Here is an 18,218-nt window from a genome sequence, read left to right on the forward strand (position 1 = left end):
AAGCCTGTTTGTACATATGTGCGCACACACACACACACACACACACACACACACACAGGTAGGTACATTGCAACTTTGCAGCTTCCATGTTGCCCTCTCCCATCGCTTGTCATGTTGTGAGGATACTCAAGCAGCCTTATAGGGAGGTCCACAGCATAAGAATCAGACCTCTTCCCTCACTAACTTGCCAACCATGTGAACAAGCTACAATAAAACTTTGGATTGTGAGTAACTTGTTCTGCAAGCATTCTGCAATATTTCTAATAACTTTTAACTTGAAAAATGAGTGATGTTTTGCAATATGAGTAGTACATGATGCCAAATGTCACACATGTCACATGATCACAACTAAGTCAATGGTTCTTCTCTCTCTCTCTCTGCAGGATTGTGGGTTATTGTCTCCCATGCTTGGATGCTCCGTCTCAGGCTGCAGAGTTTGGCAGAAATCAGTGATTTTTCAGAATGTTGGAAGATGCCCACAACTAGCACTAGTGTATTTTTTGTCACTTCAAAGTACCTAGGGATAGTCCTTTGCCTTTCCGTGCAGGAGAAGCTTAGGAATACTTTGTTTCATTCTAGGTCAGGCTGCCTGCAGATATAGGGCCTTCCCTCTGCTGCCTATTGCCAGTTACATTAAATCCAGCACATGACAAGAGTTTATTAATCTGTCCACATCCATGTGAGCATATACAATGGCCCCCATGCAGAAAGGTTCCATTGAGCCAAGAGACAGCAGTGATTCTGCTGGTGATTGTGAAAGTCATCCTACCCAATAACCCTTCTCTCTCGTCTCCCTCATACCAGCACAAAGGTTTTCAAAGGTAAATGCAGGTTAATTTTTTTCTTTATTATTTTTTATTAAGTATTTTAATCATTTTTACATGGATATTTTGGGATTGTGGAACAAATCATCTGAGTTTCCTTTATTTCTTATGGGGAAATTTGCTTATGATTTCCCTAAGTGCTTTGGATTACAAGCATGTTTCTGGGAGAAATTATGGTTGCAAACAAAGCTTACTGACCTTGGATGCTGAACCTTTAGCCCCAATCTTCAGATGATAGCTGTTTTAGCTTACATCATGACTGCAGCCTCTTAGGGATTCCAGCCAGAATCACCCAGCTAACTTGATTCCCACAGAAACTGCAAAACCTGTATGAAATTAAAACAACAACAACAACAACCAAAACCTTATTTTGTTTTAAAGTCAAGGTTTGGGATAATTTCTTATGTACCAGTAGTTAACTAATAGCTCCATCAACATGGGAAAGATTGTAGGGGAGAAACTGATCCAAGTTGAGGGTTGTTTTAGGGTCTATGTGGAAGGACAAAGAAAGCTGAATGAACCTGAAAGTGCCAATGAGACGGAGTTTGAAATAAATGATCCCAGGGCCTTGTGTAGAAGGGAAAGAAAGTAAAGCTTAGAGGAGGGGACAAACCTGGAAGTGGTAGACAGTAAACTGTAGATTTCACTGAAGTTGAAGAGCAGGTTTGGTGAGGATAAAGGAGTAAAAAAATTCTGGAATAAAAGAAGGTCTTGTTTAGAAGGCGGAATATCTTAGTTACTGATTTCAGGGGTGGAATAGTTCTGGAGAACAAAGTATAGGATCAAAGAAATGGGTAATTGAATGACAGTGCTGGGAGAAGGTTTTTTAAATCTTTCTGGTGAGGACCAGGGCAGAAGGGACAGCGGGGCAACATAAGCTGATGACAGCAGACTTAAAAAGCTTCTCCTTAAAATCCCATCATCTCTAGAGAGATGGAATGACAGTAGAATGGAGATTGCATGGTTTGAAAGCCTCACTGCAAGGGTAGCTGGTCTGGAAGTTGTCATTACAAGATGAGGAGAATGTCATCCTTTACTTCTAGGTCAAGATACTGAAGATGGGAATAGAAGGAAGAACTCCATTTGAAGGGCTTCAAGAGAAGCAGTTAACTTTAGGACATCAGATTTTAGGCAAGAGAAAGAAGCGATGGCAGTGCTCTAGGAAAATATTAGATATGCAAAGAAGTTTCTTTGCATTGGCATGGGTTTGCTTGTAAAAAAGCTGGAACTTCACTACTCTATTGACAGCTTGATCCATTGGAACGTCTTATACAGGAGACTGACGCGGTGAGCTTTGAATTTTAGAAAACTCACCCTGACAGCAGTGGCAGTATGACAGATGTACTAGGCAAGGAGTGTGGCGAGGTTATTTTGGAAGAATAGGGCTGGGAAAAAGTCCACTCCACACAGGTGATGAGGCCTCATCATCATCCCACTAAAACAATGAGGCCAGCTATTCAGGGCATAGAGATGACAGAATTCAATGGACAGTGAGGGAGAGGAGGTGAGTCCATTGACAAGGCAGTGTCCAGATCGTTCACCTTTCTGAGCTGTTCAAAGCACTTTTGATTTTCCATGAAACCCTGGTATTTATTGCCACTTACCCCCGTACTTTCCTTCTTTTCCGTTCCCCAAATCTACTTATCTTGATCTATTATTTTATATTCCACCTGTCTTACTATTTTTTGGTTTGGCTATTCTCATTTTTAGTATACATTTTGGCTATATCAATGTGGTAATAAAACTTTCTGAAGGTAAGATCTATGGGAAGTGAGGTACAGTGCAAAGGACAGCATCCCAGAAGTCAAAAGGGCTTATTGTCAGTCCCAGTTCTGTCATGAAGTTTCTGTAGGACTCTGGTTAACTCGTTTAATGTTTTTGGACCTGCTTTCTCATTTTGAAAATGAATCCCTAAGGTCTTATCCATTTTGACTTGCCTATATGTACAATATTATAGGAACTACACAGATTATTTTGATGACAATGGTGAAATCCACCTTCTCCGATATAGCACTACAAAATTAGAATGGTGGATGGTAGGGTCCTTGAGGAAGTTTGTTTCAAGAAACCTGCTTCACCTGATTGGTCAATAGAGAAATAAAATTTGAGATAGATATTGTACTCCAATACGTTTCCCCTGACTGGAGGTAGTTATGTCAAGTAGGACAAGAAGTCTTACGTTTTTTTTTTTTGTTTTTTGTTTTGTAGAGTGGAGAATGGCTCTTGTTTTATTTACCACATATTTCCCGAAGTCAAAGTGCAAAGTGCCTTAAGTTGAAATCATGGCTCTGCTACTTACTAGTGTGTTGCCTTGGGTAAACTACTTAATCTCTCTGTGCCTCAGTTTCTTCATCCAGAAGATGGGAATCATATTCTCATAAGGGTTTTGTGGAGACTGAACAAGTTAATGTATAAATCATTATCTGGAACAGATAAAGCCCTGGATAAGTAGTAGCTATTATTTTTAGGTGGTAGGTACTGGAGTGCAAAGATCTCTCCTTGAAGAGCCCATTGTCTAGTCAGGAAGATTTTCAAACAAATGACCATAAGTCAAATGTTCTGAATTTTGTAATACAATGTGTAGAAGCAGAGGCAGGAATGCTTGTCTTAACTTAGAGGGAACGTTAGTTCAGGATAAACTCGAGGGTGAAGTATGACTCTGACCCTTATGGAAGAGAATTTAATATTGCGAATATTTGGGAATATGGAGCAATCAGAGGCAGTATGGAGAAGGCAGATTCTGGCCACAAAATACAAGTATAGTTAGGAGGAAAGGGAGGATGTGTGGTAGATTGAGAGTTTGTTAGAAATAAAGAATCTTAGAACCTACTCACAAATACTCAATCAAAATTTGCATTTTAACAAGATCCTCAGGGGTTCCTGTTGAACATGAAGGTTTGAGAACCACTAGTCTAGGGCAGACACTGGAGCCATGCTGCTCATGTTTAAGTCCCAGCTTTACCACGTATTTATAACATGTGACTCTAGGCAAGCTTTTTAACCTCCTTCCTCTGCCTCAGTTTTCTCATTTATAATTAGACATAACAGTTTCTACCTCATAAAATTTTAAGGACTAAGTGAATTAGTATGTGAGATGCTTACAGCAATGCTTGGCACCAAGTAAGCTTACGAGTAAGCTATAATTCTGACTCATAGGCTACTTATTGTGGTGTCAGTTTTATAAGCAGCTGTCTTTCCGTTTCTACTCCATTACCTGTCACCTTGACATTTGTTGTATAGAAGACACTTGGAAGGCAGAAGACCTGGGGTTATAAATCCCAGCTTCCTTCAATTCCCAGCTTTGTGAAATTGTGTGAGTTCTTCAATTTGTGTTTTCCTCATTCATAGTGTGTGGGGGGCAGATGGGGGAGGATCTAAATTATATCTACCTCACTTAACTACTGTGAGGCACAAATCAAAGAGAGTTCGTTAAACAACAAAATCTTTTTTTAAAGTTTCTTTTACCATCTTTCCAAAAGTTAAGTCATTGACCTGAAAACAGGTGGTGCCTAAATTTGCTGGGAAATAGATGGACGAGGATGTGTTATAAGGGAGGGGAAGGAGGGTCCGCAGATGATCTGTCCCACTTCATGGCTTTGTGAAGTGGCAGGCTTGGGCTTCAAAACTAACAATTTTCTGGGATCTTACAGAGTATTTTCAGTTGATGAGTAAACAGCAAAAAGAAACTCAAATGCTCTTATTTATTTTGTCTTCCTAATGTACAGCTCCATTCAAGAATACGACCCGTCTGACACGTTTGCACAGTGGTTCACAATCCACAAATGAATTTTCTACGTTGTGTATCACAACATCCAAATAGGGTGGTATGAATCCCAATTTACAAAAAAATTGTTAATTCCAGAGCATATTAAAACCCCCCATTTTTACCAGAATTGATGTTTCCAAAAGTACAATTTATGTGGAAAGGCAATCACAAAACTTGGCTGAATCTTAAACTGGCTTCGGTTTTATGGCCGCGGGTAACTACACACTGGTCCCCATTCTCATGTGTGTAACAGGGGCAACAATACCTTCTTCACACAATTGTTCTGTGATTAAATAAGAACAAAGGCTGAAGGATGAACCTACCACGTCGTAGGACCTCTAATACCTTCTTCTTGCCTTTGACCGCTAAAGCACGAGATCACCCTATCACTCCCACTTCACACGTGGAAAGAAACCCGAAGTGGAGAACGCTCGGGTTCCACTTCTCCACTGGCAATTCGGCAACCCACAGACTGGGTTCTGGCAACTGCAATGTCTGCTAGATCGATTTCTGTAGCATGGATTCTCTCTCCTTGAATTGCGTCTGGTGGCGGCTGCAGGCCTCTGACAATTGCTCCCGTGACACTGGGGAATCCGATCCTAATCCTCAACAGCGCTTCAGGGACAAAGCTGCTTTCCCACCGTTCCTAACCTCGCCTAGAGTAAAGGTCGCAGCTAAACCTCAGCTCTAGCTACCAGCGCCATCTTGGCCTCTACGTGTGACGCCACACGTAGCAGAGAGCGCAGCCGATTGGTTGGGAGACCGCAGGCGGAGGACAGGCGCGCGAAGCCAGAGAAGGAGGGTATGAAGGAGAAGGAAAGGAAACTACAATCCCGGCCCTCCTTGCGCCTGCAACAGCATACCGAGAGCAAAAGAGGAGGTAGCTTGGGGTCGGACCACAACTCCCAGCACCTCCCGCGATGTCTCTTCTTTCCTTTCAGAACGAGGAGGAAAAGAGGGACTGGGAGAATGGAACCCTTCTGGAGTCTGTTCGCCGAAAGGCGGGAAAGGCGAACTACACCTCCCGAGTGGCAGCGCGCGGCTGCGCCTGCGCCCTGACGCCTGTCGCCATCTTGCCCCTTCTGAGGCACCGCAAACAAACCCAATTCCTGGTGTTTCCTAGTCTTGGCGGAGGAGCCTTTTAGATGAGCCCCGAAAGGCCGGGCAGGTGGGTGACTCTCAGACAGGGTGCTGGGAAGAGCTGGCAGGTGAGCCGGGATGCAGGAGCGCCGGGCCAAGCATTTGGCCCCTGGCTTGGGGCGCCTAGCCTCATCCTCCGTTGTCTCCTAACGGGATCGTGGGGCTCCCTGAGGTGGGTTGAGGGGGACTCTGGCAGGTCTGCTGCTGGGATCCTGGGGGTCCACTCTGGGAGCCTCCCGTTGAGTCTCGGTCTTCTGCCTGACTGTCCGCGCGCCTACTCGTTCTCCGTTGTCCTTTCCGCTGAGGAGGGAGCGAGGCACTGATGCCGACCGTGGCCCCTGACACCGTCTACTGGTCCTGCAGGGCTTGCGTCGTGGGCTTGACATTGGGGTTGGCACTGAGCGGCACCAGGGAGGAGGGTGGGCGGGCTGCTCTTGTTGTGGTGCTGTGAGAGAGTGCGTGTTTGGGGAGGGGGCGGGGCGGGCTTGCCTTCTTGACACTTGAGTGGGGGAAGGATTACACGAGATCCCAGCTCCCGGAGCGGGCTCCCGCTGCTGCTGCCTAGATTTCCAGTGCGTTGCGTCCCCGCGGTGGGGTGCGCTGGCGGGGACGCGTCGGGATGCCGTGACGTGGTGCCTGTTCGGGCGGTCGCCGGCCGCCTCCGAGATCCTGTCGGGGGGCGGGGACTGGTTTGTGGAGGGAGCGGATTCCTTTGGCTCTGCCCCCTCTTCCTCCTCCCCACCCCTTTTCTTTAGTCATCCTGCCGGCTGGGGCGCGCAGTCCAGTTCTCCGGGCTCTGGGTTGGTTCGAAGCTGAGAGGACTATGGGAAGTCGGGAGGAGCGGGGGGGCGGCGGTCAACTCCGGGCGCAGGGTTGGAGTTAGCAGCCCCAGTTCCTGGAACGGGGTATAGCAGTTATTACGGTTCGGTGCCTGCCCGCTCAACTCGACAGTGAGCTCGCTCATTCATTCATTCATTCCCTCACTCCTTCATTCCGTTTACTCTCCCCTATCTTCATTCATCTACTGAACAAATATTTACAGTGGATCGACTGTGCGCTAAACAGGTATTGTTCAAGCTCTCAGCGCCAGGTTGTCTGTTTATCTTCTGGACCAGGCAGTTCCCAGTTCAAAGTAAATTCCTGACGTCTAAAATTGTTGGTAAATGATTGTTTAATGACCGAAGGGTGTAAATTCATCGTTCACTGTTAAGACTTGAGAAGAAAGTTTTTTAAGTCCCATTAGCCCTTGTAACGAATTCGCAGCTTTTTGTATTTTATCTCTTGTAACTTGTGAGAAAGCCAACGCAAATCAAGTAACTTGCCCAAGGTTACCCAGGTAGTGGCACCTATTTATTAAACAACATGCCAGCCACTAGGATAAGAACTTCACAGGCTGTTCTTTAATCCTCATGAGGAATTGGACGATAACACCTTTGTTTTCCAGATGTGGAAAACTTGCTCAGATAGGCCCCTTCACCCAGGATCGAACAGCCAGTGAGTTGAAAGCTAGAACTAGAATCTGGAGGTGTCTGACTCTGAAGCCTGTACTCTTTCTGCTGTCTTTTGCTGGAATAATAAGCTCTGGAATGGCTCTTTAGTTCTTCTTTTGTCAGAAATTGAAAACTATGGTGGTGAATTAGGATTGTTCTTACTAGTTTTACTTAGTACTGCATGGATCTCCAGGTAAGTGGCCTTTTCGAATGTACTTTGTTAATTTCATTTTTGTTTTGTTTTGCCTTGGTAGGGAAGACAAGCTCTTTGGGGCTACCAAAAAGAAGCAGCAATGCCTGTTGTGTGGCCAACCCTTTTGGATCTCAGCAGGGATGAATGCAAAAGAATTCTTCGAAAATTGGGTATGTTTTCATTTTTGATGTTTTATGCCTTTCTGTGATACTTTTCTCTTTCTCTTTCCGTCATGGCTGTTTGCCTTGATGTCATATCTCATACTGCATTAGAAATTCTTTGGAGGTGTATTTCTCATCTTACTCGTTATTTCCCCAGTGCCTAGTATAGTGCTCTGTACTTAGTAGGTGCATGAACCTTAATAATAAAAATAGTAGCTCAGGGATTTTGGGCCATTCTGAGTTTTTTACTCTTTCAACATCTTGTTTAATGCTCACTCAAATGGAAAAGGTAGGTATTTTTTTTGTTTGTTTTCATTTTACAGATGACAGAACTGAAGCTTAGAGCCTAAGGTAGTGCTGGAGTCAGGATTGTATCCCAGGGAATATGATTCCAGTCTCACTTTAGCATACTTTTAACCTTTGTGAATGTATGTGTGAATTACATATGGTTTCTAAATTCTAAGTAAATGTTAGCTATGCTGACTTTCTTAAATTATATTTTACTATCAGTAATAAAACATTCATTATATTTATAATTAATTATTTTGAGCTTTTTTTCCTTTAGAGCAGCCTTTCTCAACTAGAGTTTTAGGGACAGAATTAAGTACTAATGCTGAACCTAATCCATTATGTATAATGAACTAACTTATGCATTTAGAATTGTAATAGTTATGTACTGTTCTTGGGAAAATTGAGAAAAAAGAGTTACTCAAATTATTTGCTGTATTCTGTTCAGATGAGGATCCTTGGCTGAAAACTGATGCCTTAGACTGTTAGGTCCAAGAGGGACCTTGTCGTCTTCTTTACCACTATAGTTGCAGGTTAGCACATAGTAGATGTTCAGTAAATGAAAACATTATTTGAGAAAGAACATTAAATTTTTTGGAAGTGGATATGAGTTATTTGGATGCCTATGATTTTGAAGGGTAAAATGTAGGCTTTGATTTCAGAGAGACCTGTGGTCTTTGTCTTGTTGCTAATGATCCACAAAATCAATTTATTTAATCTCTATAAATCTGTTGACATTTTTGTAAAAGAACCATAATATCTGCCTCATAAATTTGTTATGTGGATTAATTGTATATAAAATGGGCCAACCACAGTGCTTGACATCTGATGGTGTGTGCCGTTTTAGAGCATTTGCTTTCAGACATTGATTTATTTGCAGGTGAATCTTCAAAGGAAATCTTGGTTGGGAATTCCTATGTGTAAATCTGAATCATAGCTGCCCTGGCCCTGCCTCCTAGTAACATGTACCCTTTTTTTCCCCCTCAGACCACTAGGAGGATTTCTCTTATCTTAAACTACCTTTTAGCATTGTATTTTAGCCTTTTCAGAGAGCTTGTGGGGCAATCATTCTTTTATCATTTTTTCCCTTTAACTTTGTGTCCAACTTTTAGTACTAATTTGAGAATGATTTTCTACACACTTACATGCCATGGCTATAATTTGCTAGCTACCATTTATAAAGTCGGACTTGTATTTATTTCACAGCTAAAATAATTGCAGAAGAACAGATCCCAACTATAGTAGATTGGGTTAGAGATTTTGGACTTTGGGAGCCTTGAGTCAAGAGATTATGTTTAAATATAAAAATGGTAACCTTTAAGTCTAAATTTATCCTTCAGTTTAGCCAGAGCTATGTGGGTAAAGTTGCTAGAGAGCTGTTTCTGTACAAAAGAAACCAGCCTTCCTGCAGGGTAACGGCATCTTCAGTGGCCCTTCACTTTGGGGGGCGAGCCTTGGTGGTGATTTGCAGAAAGACTTCCTTCCCACCCGTTGGCTTGTTATCATAACAATGAAACTTTTGAATTGCCTTCAAATACAGGCTCTAGGTTCAAAGTTTAGAGAAAATACTGTATTTGAGAATCAACTTAAAATATTTTAGTGACTAGATTTGTCCTTTAAAAAAGTTCTAAATCATTTAACATGAAATGCTAAACATTGAGATTTTACTTAAATGTAAAGAAACTGGGATAGAGAACTTTTTTTTATGATGCACTGAACAGACCAGTAATAGAGAAACACTTCCTTCCCTCTCTCCTTCTAACCTGCTTTTCTCCTGCCTTACTATTTTAAAACCGTGCCTGAACTCCATCTCCACTGTAGGGCTTTATGGACTGTGTTGTTGATTGCTGATTTTTTAAGTGGAATGGGTTGAAGACTTTATAAAAGTGGTTTGGCAAATCTTTTTGTTTTCTGTGGTGTTTGCGTATATTTATGTATCATTAGAGTTCGTACTACAATAGAATGGCACCAAAAATAATGCCAGAAATTCAACTAAGTTGGATATTTGTCAGGATCTGAAGATACCCATCAAAATGGAAATCAAATGTGAAGCAGATTGGGAAGCCAGTAAAGGTTCTTTACAATGAGAGAATTTCTGTAGGATGGGGGAAGTGCCTCGAATTGTGCACCCATGATAACTGTTGTCTGAGTCTCAGTTTGTGTGAGGTTGCCACCTCTTAGTTTAGTCCATGATTTGAAATGAAATCCAGATATCAAAAATTTTGCCACATTTCTTTAGTTAATTTCACTCCTTTTGAAGTAGTAACTTGATCACCATAAACTGCATAGGCCAAAAGTGAACTTCTTTTACCTTTTTCCTCATGCCACTTCCTCTCTCTGACCTCTCCATTTCTTTTTAGGGTATTAACCTTCTCTTAAGTATATTGCAAACTATAAAACTTGGTTCCTTTCCTTCTGCTGTTATTTCCACATTCAATCAATTACAGAGTCCCATCAAATAAAAGCTTTTTAGCCAGGAATTAGAGGCCCCAAACTACTTTTCCATTTTTATCCTTCTTTATTTCTGTATATGCATCTCTTGTTGGATTTTAATTATCTTGAAGATAGAGAACTGTTTTATTTACGTAATCATTCTCCATGGTACCTTGTAGTAGTAGTCACATACAATCAGTAGTTGGGTTTGAATTAATGACTGTCTGAGTACAGACATAGTTTTACTTTCCCTAGAGTAAAATTCTGAAAATGGTCACTGACTGTTATTGGAAATTTGAGGTCTGTATGAAATTATTATTTGCTTTTACTCTTCCTGTTCCTTTTGCACGTTTGCATTTTTTTCTTTTACGTGCTTAGAGCACACTTCTTTCTGATTAAAGTTTATGTTTCTAGATCAGATGATGTGTTTCTCCTCTATGCTTTTAAAACTGTATTATAAACTGTATCATAATTGTCTGATGTCTTGTTTCACTGTAGCTTTATTCTAAGGTTAACTCCTTGAAAGTAGAATTTAGCATATGATCTGGTATATAAAATAGGACTCAGTACTGAATTGTTGAATAAAATATTCTGTAAAAGACACATAAGTTTTTAGTATAGTGATTTCTTAGTTGGTTATCCCCACTGCCTTTCTGAATTCTACTTTGGGTCATGGTAAAAGCTGAAATATATGTTTCCTGTGACTATTTCCTTCACTTATCCAGAGTGGGAAAGTTTTTTTCTTCCAGAGAGACCCCATGAAACAACTACGTAGTATTCAGCATAGATTGAATATATAGGATGTTTACACATGGGATAATTCAGTTGGACCAGACATTTCTGTTTAATGTAGTCAACTCACTCTACTATATAAAGCTCTTTTTTTGACTGCCAGAACTATGAATAACATGAACTGAATGAAGCTACTAGTTTATTATTGGTGTAGTGTTTAGGATACAGATATGCATGGCTTTATTATTTGGGTGTCAGGCATTAGGAAGAAGCAAATACTAGTAACAACTTGAATTGAGTAAGAAGGTAACTGTAGTTTGGACACTTATTTCCCATCATTCAGTTTTGCTCAGGTATCTTTGTCTCATAGTGCTAATGGTTTAAGACAACTATTTTATTATTTCTTTTGACGCTATGGTTGCTGGGTTTTTTTTTTTTTTAATGTTTGTTTATTTTTGAGAGAGACAGCAGTGTAGCAGGGGAGGGTTGGGGAGGCAGGGGGACAAAGGATCTGAAGCAGGCTCTGCATAGACAGTAGAGAGTTCAATGCAGGGCTCGATTTCACATTATGACCTGAGCCAAAGTCGACACAACCAGCTGAGCTACTCAGGCGCCCCTATTCCTGGTTTTGCCTGAGTTCTGTCATGTCGTATTCAGCTGGTAGGTAGCTTTAGATGGTTGACTGGGCTCAGCTGAGATGGCTGGGCCTGTCTCTCCATGTGGCTTTTCATCCTGGGCTTCTTTGCAGCATGATTATATCAAGGTTCTAAGAGAGCAAAGCTCTGTGGCCAGATGTTTAATAAGCTTCTCTTTGCATCAGGTATGCTGATGTTCCACTGGCCAAGGCAAGTCACATGCCAAGCCCAGAGTCCATGTGGGAGGGGACTATACAAAGTAGTATAACTTAATGGAGTGTGCTGGGAGGCAGGCATGGCTTATTTGGAGCCAATGAGGACTTTTTGGTTGTATATTTTATTTTATTTATCTTTTTTTTAATGTTTATTTATTTTTGAGAGAGAGGAAGCAGGGGAGGGGCAGAAAGAGAGACATATGGATTCCGAAGCATCTTCCAGGCTCTGACCTGTCAGCACAGAGCCCGTCTCTGGGCTCATACCCACGAATTGTAAGGTCATGACCTGAGCTTGAGTTGGATGTGTAACCGACTAAGTCACCCAGGTGCCCCTGTCTTTTTTTTTTTTTTTTTAATTTATATATTTTGAGAGAGACAGAGACAGAGATGGCGAAGGGGAAGGGGCAGAGAGAGAAAATCCCAAGCAGGCATCATGCTCAGCATAAGTCTTGATCTCAGGACCATGAGGACCATGAGATCACAACCTGAGCCAATATTAAGAGTGGACACTTAAGCTTAGCTAACTGAACCACCCAGGGGCTCCTGGTTTTATATCTTAACCAGTATTAGAGATTGGCAGTTTCATTTCATAATGTTGCTGTGGAAAGATAGTGAAATGAAACTCTCTGGCATTAGAGTTCAATGTATTATATCCTGGTTGCTATAAGAACAATTCATGCTTCTTAACTTTTCTTAGTCATTTTGATGGTAGATGCAGAGGATCTTAGATCTGGAAGATACCTTCAGAGTCTCTTCTAAATAAAGAAATTGAGGTTCAGAGATGAGAAGGTCCACTAGTTGTCCAAGGTCACACAACTAGTGAGTGGTAGTGCTGGAGCCAGAATCTGATCATTTGAATCCTGTTCTAGGAGTTTTTCTGTTGGCCAGTACTCATGGTATTCTCAACCCCAGGAGGGAGGCAGAATGTAGTTTGAATTCCAGGTTGGCCTAAGGAATTATTTCAAGGATTAGTCAGTGTAGGTACCTGTCAGTAAAGCTAAAAACTTATCTTATCAGCCTTACATCACTTGGAGCCTGTTCCTAATTTTTGGTAGCATCTGAGTTAAGTGTTCTTTAGTGATCATGTGTGAGACAATATATACCATTGGAATTTCTGCCTAAGCATTTTATATATGTGACTTCTGTGAGACAATAACAATACCAAAAAAGATATACTAACATTACAAAAGCCACATTTTAATCTATGTTCTTAGATAGGATTTTTGAGAGAAAGTTTAAAAATTTTGCATATTGATTTTTTTATCGATTTCTAGGTTTTTTGCCCTGAAGTTTCACTATATGTAGCCACAGTTTTAAAATATTGAAGGCTTATCTTGATAAAATAATTTTCTTCTTCTAGAATTGGAGGCATATGCTGGAGTTATCAGTGCACTTCGGGCACAGGGGGATCTCACCAAGGAAAAGAAAGATCTTCTTGGAGAACTCTCAAAAGTTCTTAGGTAAATTATCATAAAAGTTTGTGAGACATGGCTTTAGAAATTTCATTCTGAGGGGTTTTAGTACTTTTCACTCTCAAGTAGAAGACGGAGGTCTTCAAGTTGTTCGTGCTTAGATATCGCATCCCAGTTGCGGAGACTTTGTTACAGAGAGTTATGTAATTTATCATTTATTCTGTAATCAGAAAAGGTTTAAGGCAGACTGTTTTAGGTTTGGGTCACCTGAAAAGGGGAAGTAGTTTTGACACGGGTGAAGGAAAGGAGAGCGGGCAGCAACAAGATCTGAAGACCTAGAGATACTTCTTAGTTGTTGTCTTAACTTATAGAAATGGGTGGTTTTATATAGTCATAGCCCTAAGGATAGTTTATCCCTTCAGCTTTCTTCTAGAGTGGCAGTCAAATTTGTTAAAAAATTCTAGGAAATGGAATTCTTGGATACTTTGTCTTGATCCATTCTGACATCTTGAGCTTTTTCAGAAAATATTCTGTTTTAACAGAAGTTACCTTTCTACATGTAAAACCATTTTGTCCTGTTCTTTTTTAAAATGAAAATAGGGAAGAGGCTTTTCCTATATTAGTTGACATTAATTTGGGGATTTAAATTTAATTTAAGTGAAATCCTTAATCTTAGTGTCTTCATGTTGAACAGTTTATATATTTTCTGTTTGTTGTTTATATTTCTTCATAAATCTGTCTAATAGCCGTTTAAGTATTTTAGTCCATGTTATAGACTTAGCTTAAGCAGTTAAGATTACAATTGAAGAGTGATATTCATTTTATTGAATATTTATGAATAGAATGGGGATAACCTTTTTTTCACTTGTTTTGTATTAACCTTACATATATTTAATCAGGGTCAGTTTAAACACATTTTTACCGTAATGGTAACGTAATCTAGAAGACATACAGCTGAAGTGTTGAGTAATAAGGGAGTAATGTCCTGGTGTCAAATTTCGTAGCATATAGCCACCGGAAACAGATAGCTTATCTTGCCACTTTGCTTTTTTTATTGTATTCACTGAACATAAAATTATAGACTCTTAAGCTTTAGAAAGGACTTTAGAAGACTTTTTTCCAAGTGCCAAAATCCTCTTAGTAACTGGGATTAGGGGTCATTCAGTGGCTGTTTGCATGTTTAGATAACAGGAACCTCTGTTAATCTTGAACATGGTCTGACATTTCTGAGTTTTGGAAGTAACTTGATATCAAGCTGATTTGTCTTCCTACGATTTCTGATTTGCAACCAATCCTGCAGTTACACAGAATCAGTATGAACCCTTTTCTAAGATTTTAATTAAAGCATCTGAAGATCTGTATTAGGCCCCTGTCTATATATATCTTTTCACAAATCAATCTTGTCCCCTCTCTTTTCCGAAGCAGAATGTTGACTTAAAACATTAATAAAAGTATAGAAAAGAGCTGCCTGCTTGGCAGAGTTCTATAATGGCTATTTTTTTTCATAGCATCTCAACAGAGCGCCACCGTGCTGAAGTTCGGAGAGCAGTAAACGATGAACGGTTAACAACAGTTGCACATAAGTAAGCCATTAGTCATACAACCCCTGACTTTTTATTACATAGTGTGACATAGTTTTGAAACAGTCTTCCTATTGTATAGTGGATTCCTGAGTCTTTTATCGTAATAGTAATTATTTCTGTACTCAGGGATCCTGACCATAGAGGTGTTAACTGTTTATTCAGTTGGTTATGTTTTTGCATTTGGTCAGGCAGGCTTTAAGTGCTCAGATCAAATCCTGTCACAGTGTAATCTCTGCATAACTAAAGGCCACCACAGTTTGGCAGATGATTCACTTAACTTGAAGCAAAGTTCAAGAATAAAGTAGTATGCTCCCCTAATTCAACAGCCCCTTAGAAGTTCTTTGTAATGGTATTTGGTATATATATTGCTTTATAAATAGGCATTATAAATTTTTAATAACTAATATTTCATATATTTTGAGATTCAGAAAAAACATTGTGCAAATGTATGTTCTGCTTTTTAAGAATTATGGATGTATCTTACTTAGTTTACTTTAAAAAGCCAACCAAATAAAGTTATAAAGGATTCTTATCAAAATTGTTTGCAGATCATTATAACTATTTGGTAGGTTGGGGTGGAGGGTGGTAGAAGACTAAGGGCAGGGATCAAACATTAGGAGAGTGCCTATGGAGACAGTGCCTCCTACAGAATAGAGAGGGACAGAAATTATCCTTTAAATGTTAATGCAGGATGACAGGAACATTTCATAAAATAAGATACATTACAGTATAACTCATTTGTTTTTTTATTTTTATGTTTTAACATGAAATTAAATGAAAAGGAAAAAATTTAGTGCATTTCCACAATGTGATAAATGGTGTATTTAAACCAATTGGCAGTGTTTGAATTGGCCCTGTAGATCCATTAGCTTCTTGTGCTTTGCTGTTCCTCATTTTATTTAACTTATAAAATGGGGTGCTACGTTTTTAACTGTGTAGTTTGCAAGTTTAGGTATTTGAATTTTGAGATTTTTAAGTGGTAGGTATTTATGCACTGTAGAAGTTTGGAATTTTTCCACTACAGACATTAAGTATTTAGTTGTCAGGCCAACATGGTTGAAACATTCAAATATTAATGTGTTCCTTCTTTAATTTGCTCTAATCGTTTGAATTGGGATGCTCTAAAAATCATAACTGAGCGTAGATTCTAATTTGAGGAGGTAATAGGATGCTTATGTGCTAAATAATAAAGTATAAACAGTAGCTTACATTCAGAGGCACTTAGAGGCAAAGCCAGTACTTTAAAAGCATTGGAACAGTATTGTGGGCAATTAGTTGTAAGTTGATGCATCAGTTTCATACTTAAAGGATAACATTTATTTAGTCTCCTTTTCCTTTTTTCCCCTTTAAAGAATGAATTTATCCTTATATTTGGGTGAAAGACCAAGTTACAGGTATGCAAATAGGTTATTATTATTTCAGGCTTTTCTTGTATTTATTTCAAAATTGAAGCTCTCAATTATTCAGGGGCACATATTCCCATTTACGAATTAACCGTGCCCTCTGCTTTTCCCTTCTCTTCCCTTCCTCCCCCTCCTAATACTGCCCACCCTTTAGCCATTTTGCTGCTTGGGAGTACCTCTAGCCAGAGGGTGGGAAGGGAGAGGAGGTGAAAATTGTAATTAGTTATTTTACTGCTTGTTAGTTATTCTGAAAATGGTTTGGTGGAAGAATTTACAAGTATTTGCCAAAGTATTTTTGGATAATATGTGGATTTCTTGAATCTGTTTGACCTCTCCCTTTCCCTCCTCTCTTCTTAGCATGGATAATTGAGAGTTGGCTTTTATCTGCCTGTTTCCTTTTTTTCTCTCCTTTCTGATTTCTTTAATACATGAATTTAATTTTCTGAAGAGTTTATTTTAGCATATATTTTTAAGCTCTTAGGTCTTTCCATACTCCTGTTTTAATGTTTTATGCCATGGTTTTAGTTTGACTAGGTGTCAGATTTTAATTGTTAAGCCTAAGGGTTGGTGAACGTAAAATGGTGAGGAAGGCATAGATCCTGTTTCTTGACATCTCCTCTGCCCTTTTTCCCTCAGAAGTAGTACCAGAACCTAAATCCAAAGAGTATTTATAGGAGGGTTTCATACTCTGAGCAACTGGAGCCCAGGAGGGATGCATCTGAACTGACTGCATTCCCTTTCTCCTCTCCATCTCTCCCCCACTCCAAACAGCAGCTTAGGCCAGAAGGAATGTGATTGAAAGGTGAAGAGAAAGCCCAAAGATTGAGCACAAAGGAGGTGGAAACAAAAGGAGCAGGGTGTCTGATATCAAAGAAAAGCCTTGCTTATGGCTCAGAAGCGTAACACGTGTTTGTGATTTAGCACCATATCATTTATTAAGTTTGATACTATAATTCAGTTTTGAAACATGTCAGAATATTATAATATTAAAGCCTGTAATGTCAAGGGGCTTCAAAGTTTTTAATTGTGCCATTCTTGCCAGCATTGTTTCTAGCATTGGAAGAAAGTGGCTGTCGGGAATTACCGTTCTCTTAAATTCCTTCCCCATAAGCCAAACATTCACATGATAACTGTGCGAATTTCTATATGAGAGTAAGGATTTTTTGCTGGTGCTCTATACACCAAAGGATGTGAAGGCCAAAGTAGTTTCATTGGTATCATGTTAGATTTCTTGGGAAAGGGGCTAGAGCAAGGTTTCTGTCCTTCCTTGCCATACTTAATATAAATAGAGAAGTGATCCTTATATTGAAACAGGGGAAACCCTGGAGTGACAGGTTTACAAAAATGCGTAAAATTCAGTTTAGATGATTTGTGCAACTAATGCATATTCACACCCTCATTACTAAGCAAATAGGGATTTTTTAAATTGAATTCTAACATGATAATCTTTCACTCACTTAAAAAATGTTTGAGCATGTTTGCATGAGTAGAAATTTGGAAGATTTCTAGATTTTTAAAGAAAAATCGCAGTTTTATCTTTTGCACTGCAAACTCTTGTCTTTTCAATAGCAAATATTCATGTGTTTCAAATTATTAATCTTCCATAATTTCTGCCCCCATTTAAACAATGCACCAGGTAAGTGTAGACATTACTTTGTGTGTAAACTCACCAAACCAATTTTCTGGTGATATTCTAATAAAATGATACCAAAAGAGGAGTAAGCTAAGAAAATGCTAAATAGTTTTTAGAATTGTTCCTTTAACAATCAGCTGTAGTCCATTTTTGTTTCTCTTCTTATTTATCATTCTCTGTTTCAGAACTAGTGTCAAATTGGAGATTATGCAACAATAATTTGCATTATAAAAAATTTGTGGAGTTAATTGGGGTTTTAGGAACTCCTCTTTCCCCTGTTTTAGGTAGGATTATGTTAAACAACTTACAG

At 39.6% G+C, this 18,218-nt stretch overlaps 1 protein-coding gene across 8 annotated transcripts in view; it reads left to right on the forward strand.

The window, feature by feature from the left end:
* The first annotated feature begins 5,401 nt into the window (after positions 1-5,401).
* EMSY (EMSY transcriptional repressor, BRCA2 interacting) overlaps positions 5,402-18,218 on the forward strand; it is an 82,204-nt gene continuing 69,387 nt past the window's right edge. For 3 of the 8 annotated variants that reach the window (XM_029956408.1, XM_029956404.1, XM_029956402.1), the window contains exons 1-5: positions 5,402-5,758; positions 7,475-7,583; positions 13,238-13,337; positions 14,798-14,872; positions 16,225-16,266. In XM_029956408.1, coding sequence (XP_029812268.1) covers positions 7,514-7,583; positions 13,238-13,337; positions 14,798-14,872; positions 16,225-16,266 — 287 coding nt within the window. In that variant the 5' untranslated portion in view covers positions 5,402-5,758; positions 7,475-7,513. The remainder of the gene's footprint in view (positions 5,759-7,474; positions 7,584-13,237; positions 13,338-14,797; positions 14,873-16,224; positions 16,267-18,218) is intronic. The other 5 variants (XM_029956401.1, XM_029956407.1, XM_029956403.1 and 2 more) reach the window with 3 other exon arrangements.

Source organism: Suricata suricatta, chromosome 11, assembly GCF_006229205.1.
Source record: "Suricata suricatta isolate VVHF042 chromosome 11, meerkat_22Aug2017_6uvM2_HiC, whole genome shotgun sequence".
Lineage (NCBI taxonomy): Eukaryota > Metazoa > Chordata > Mammalia > Carnivora > Herpestidae > Suricata > Suricata suricatta.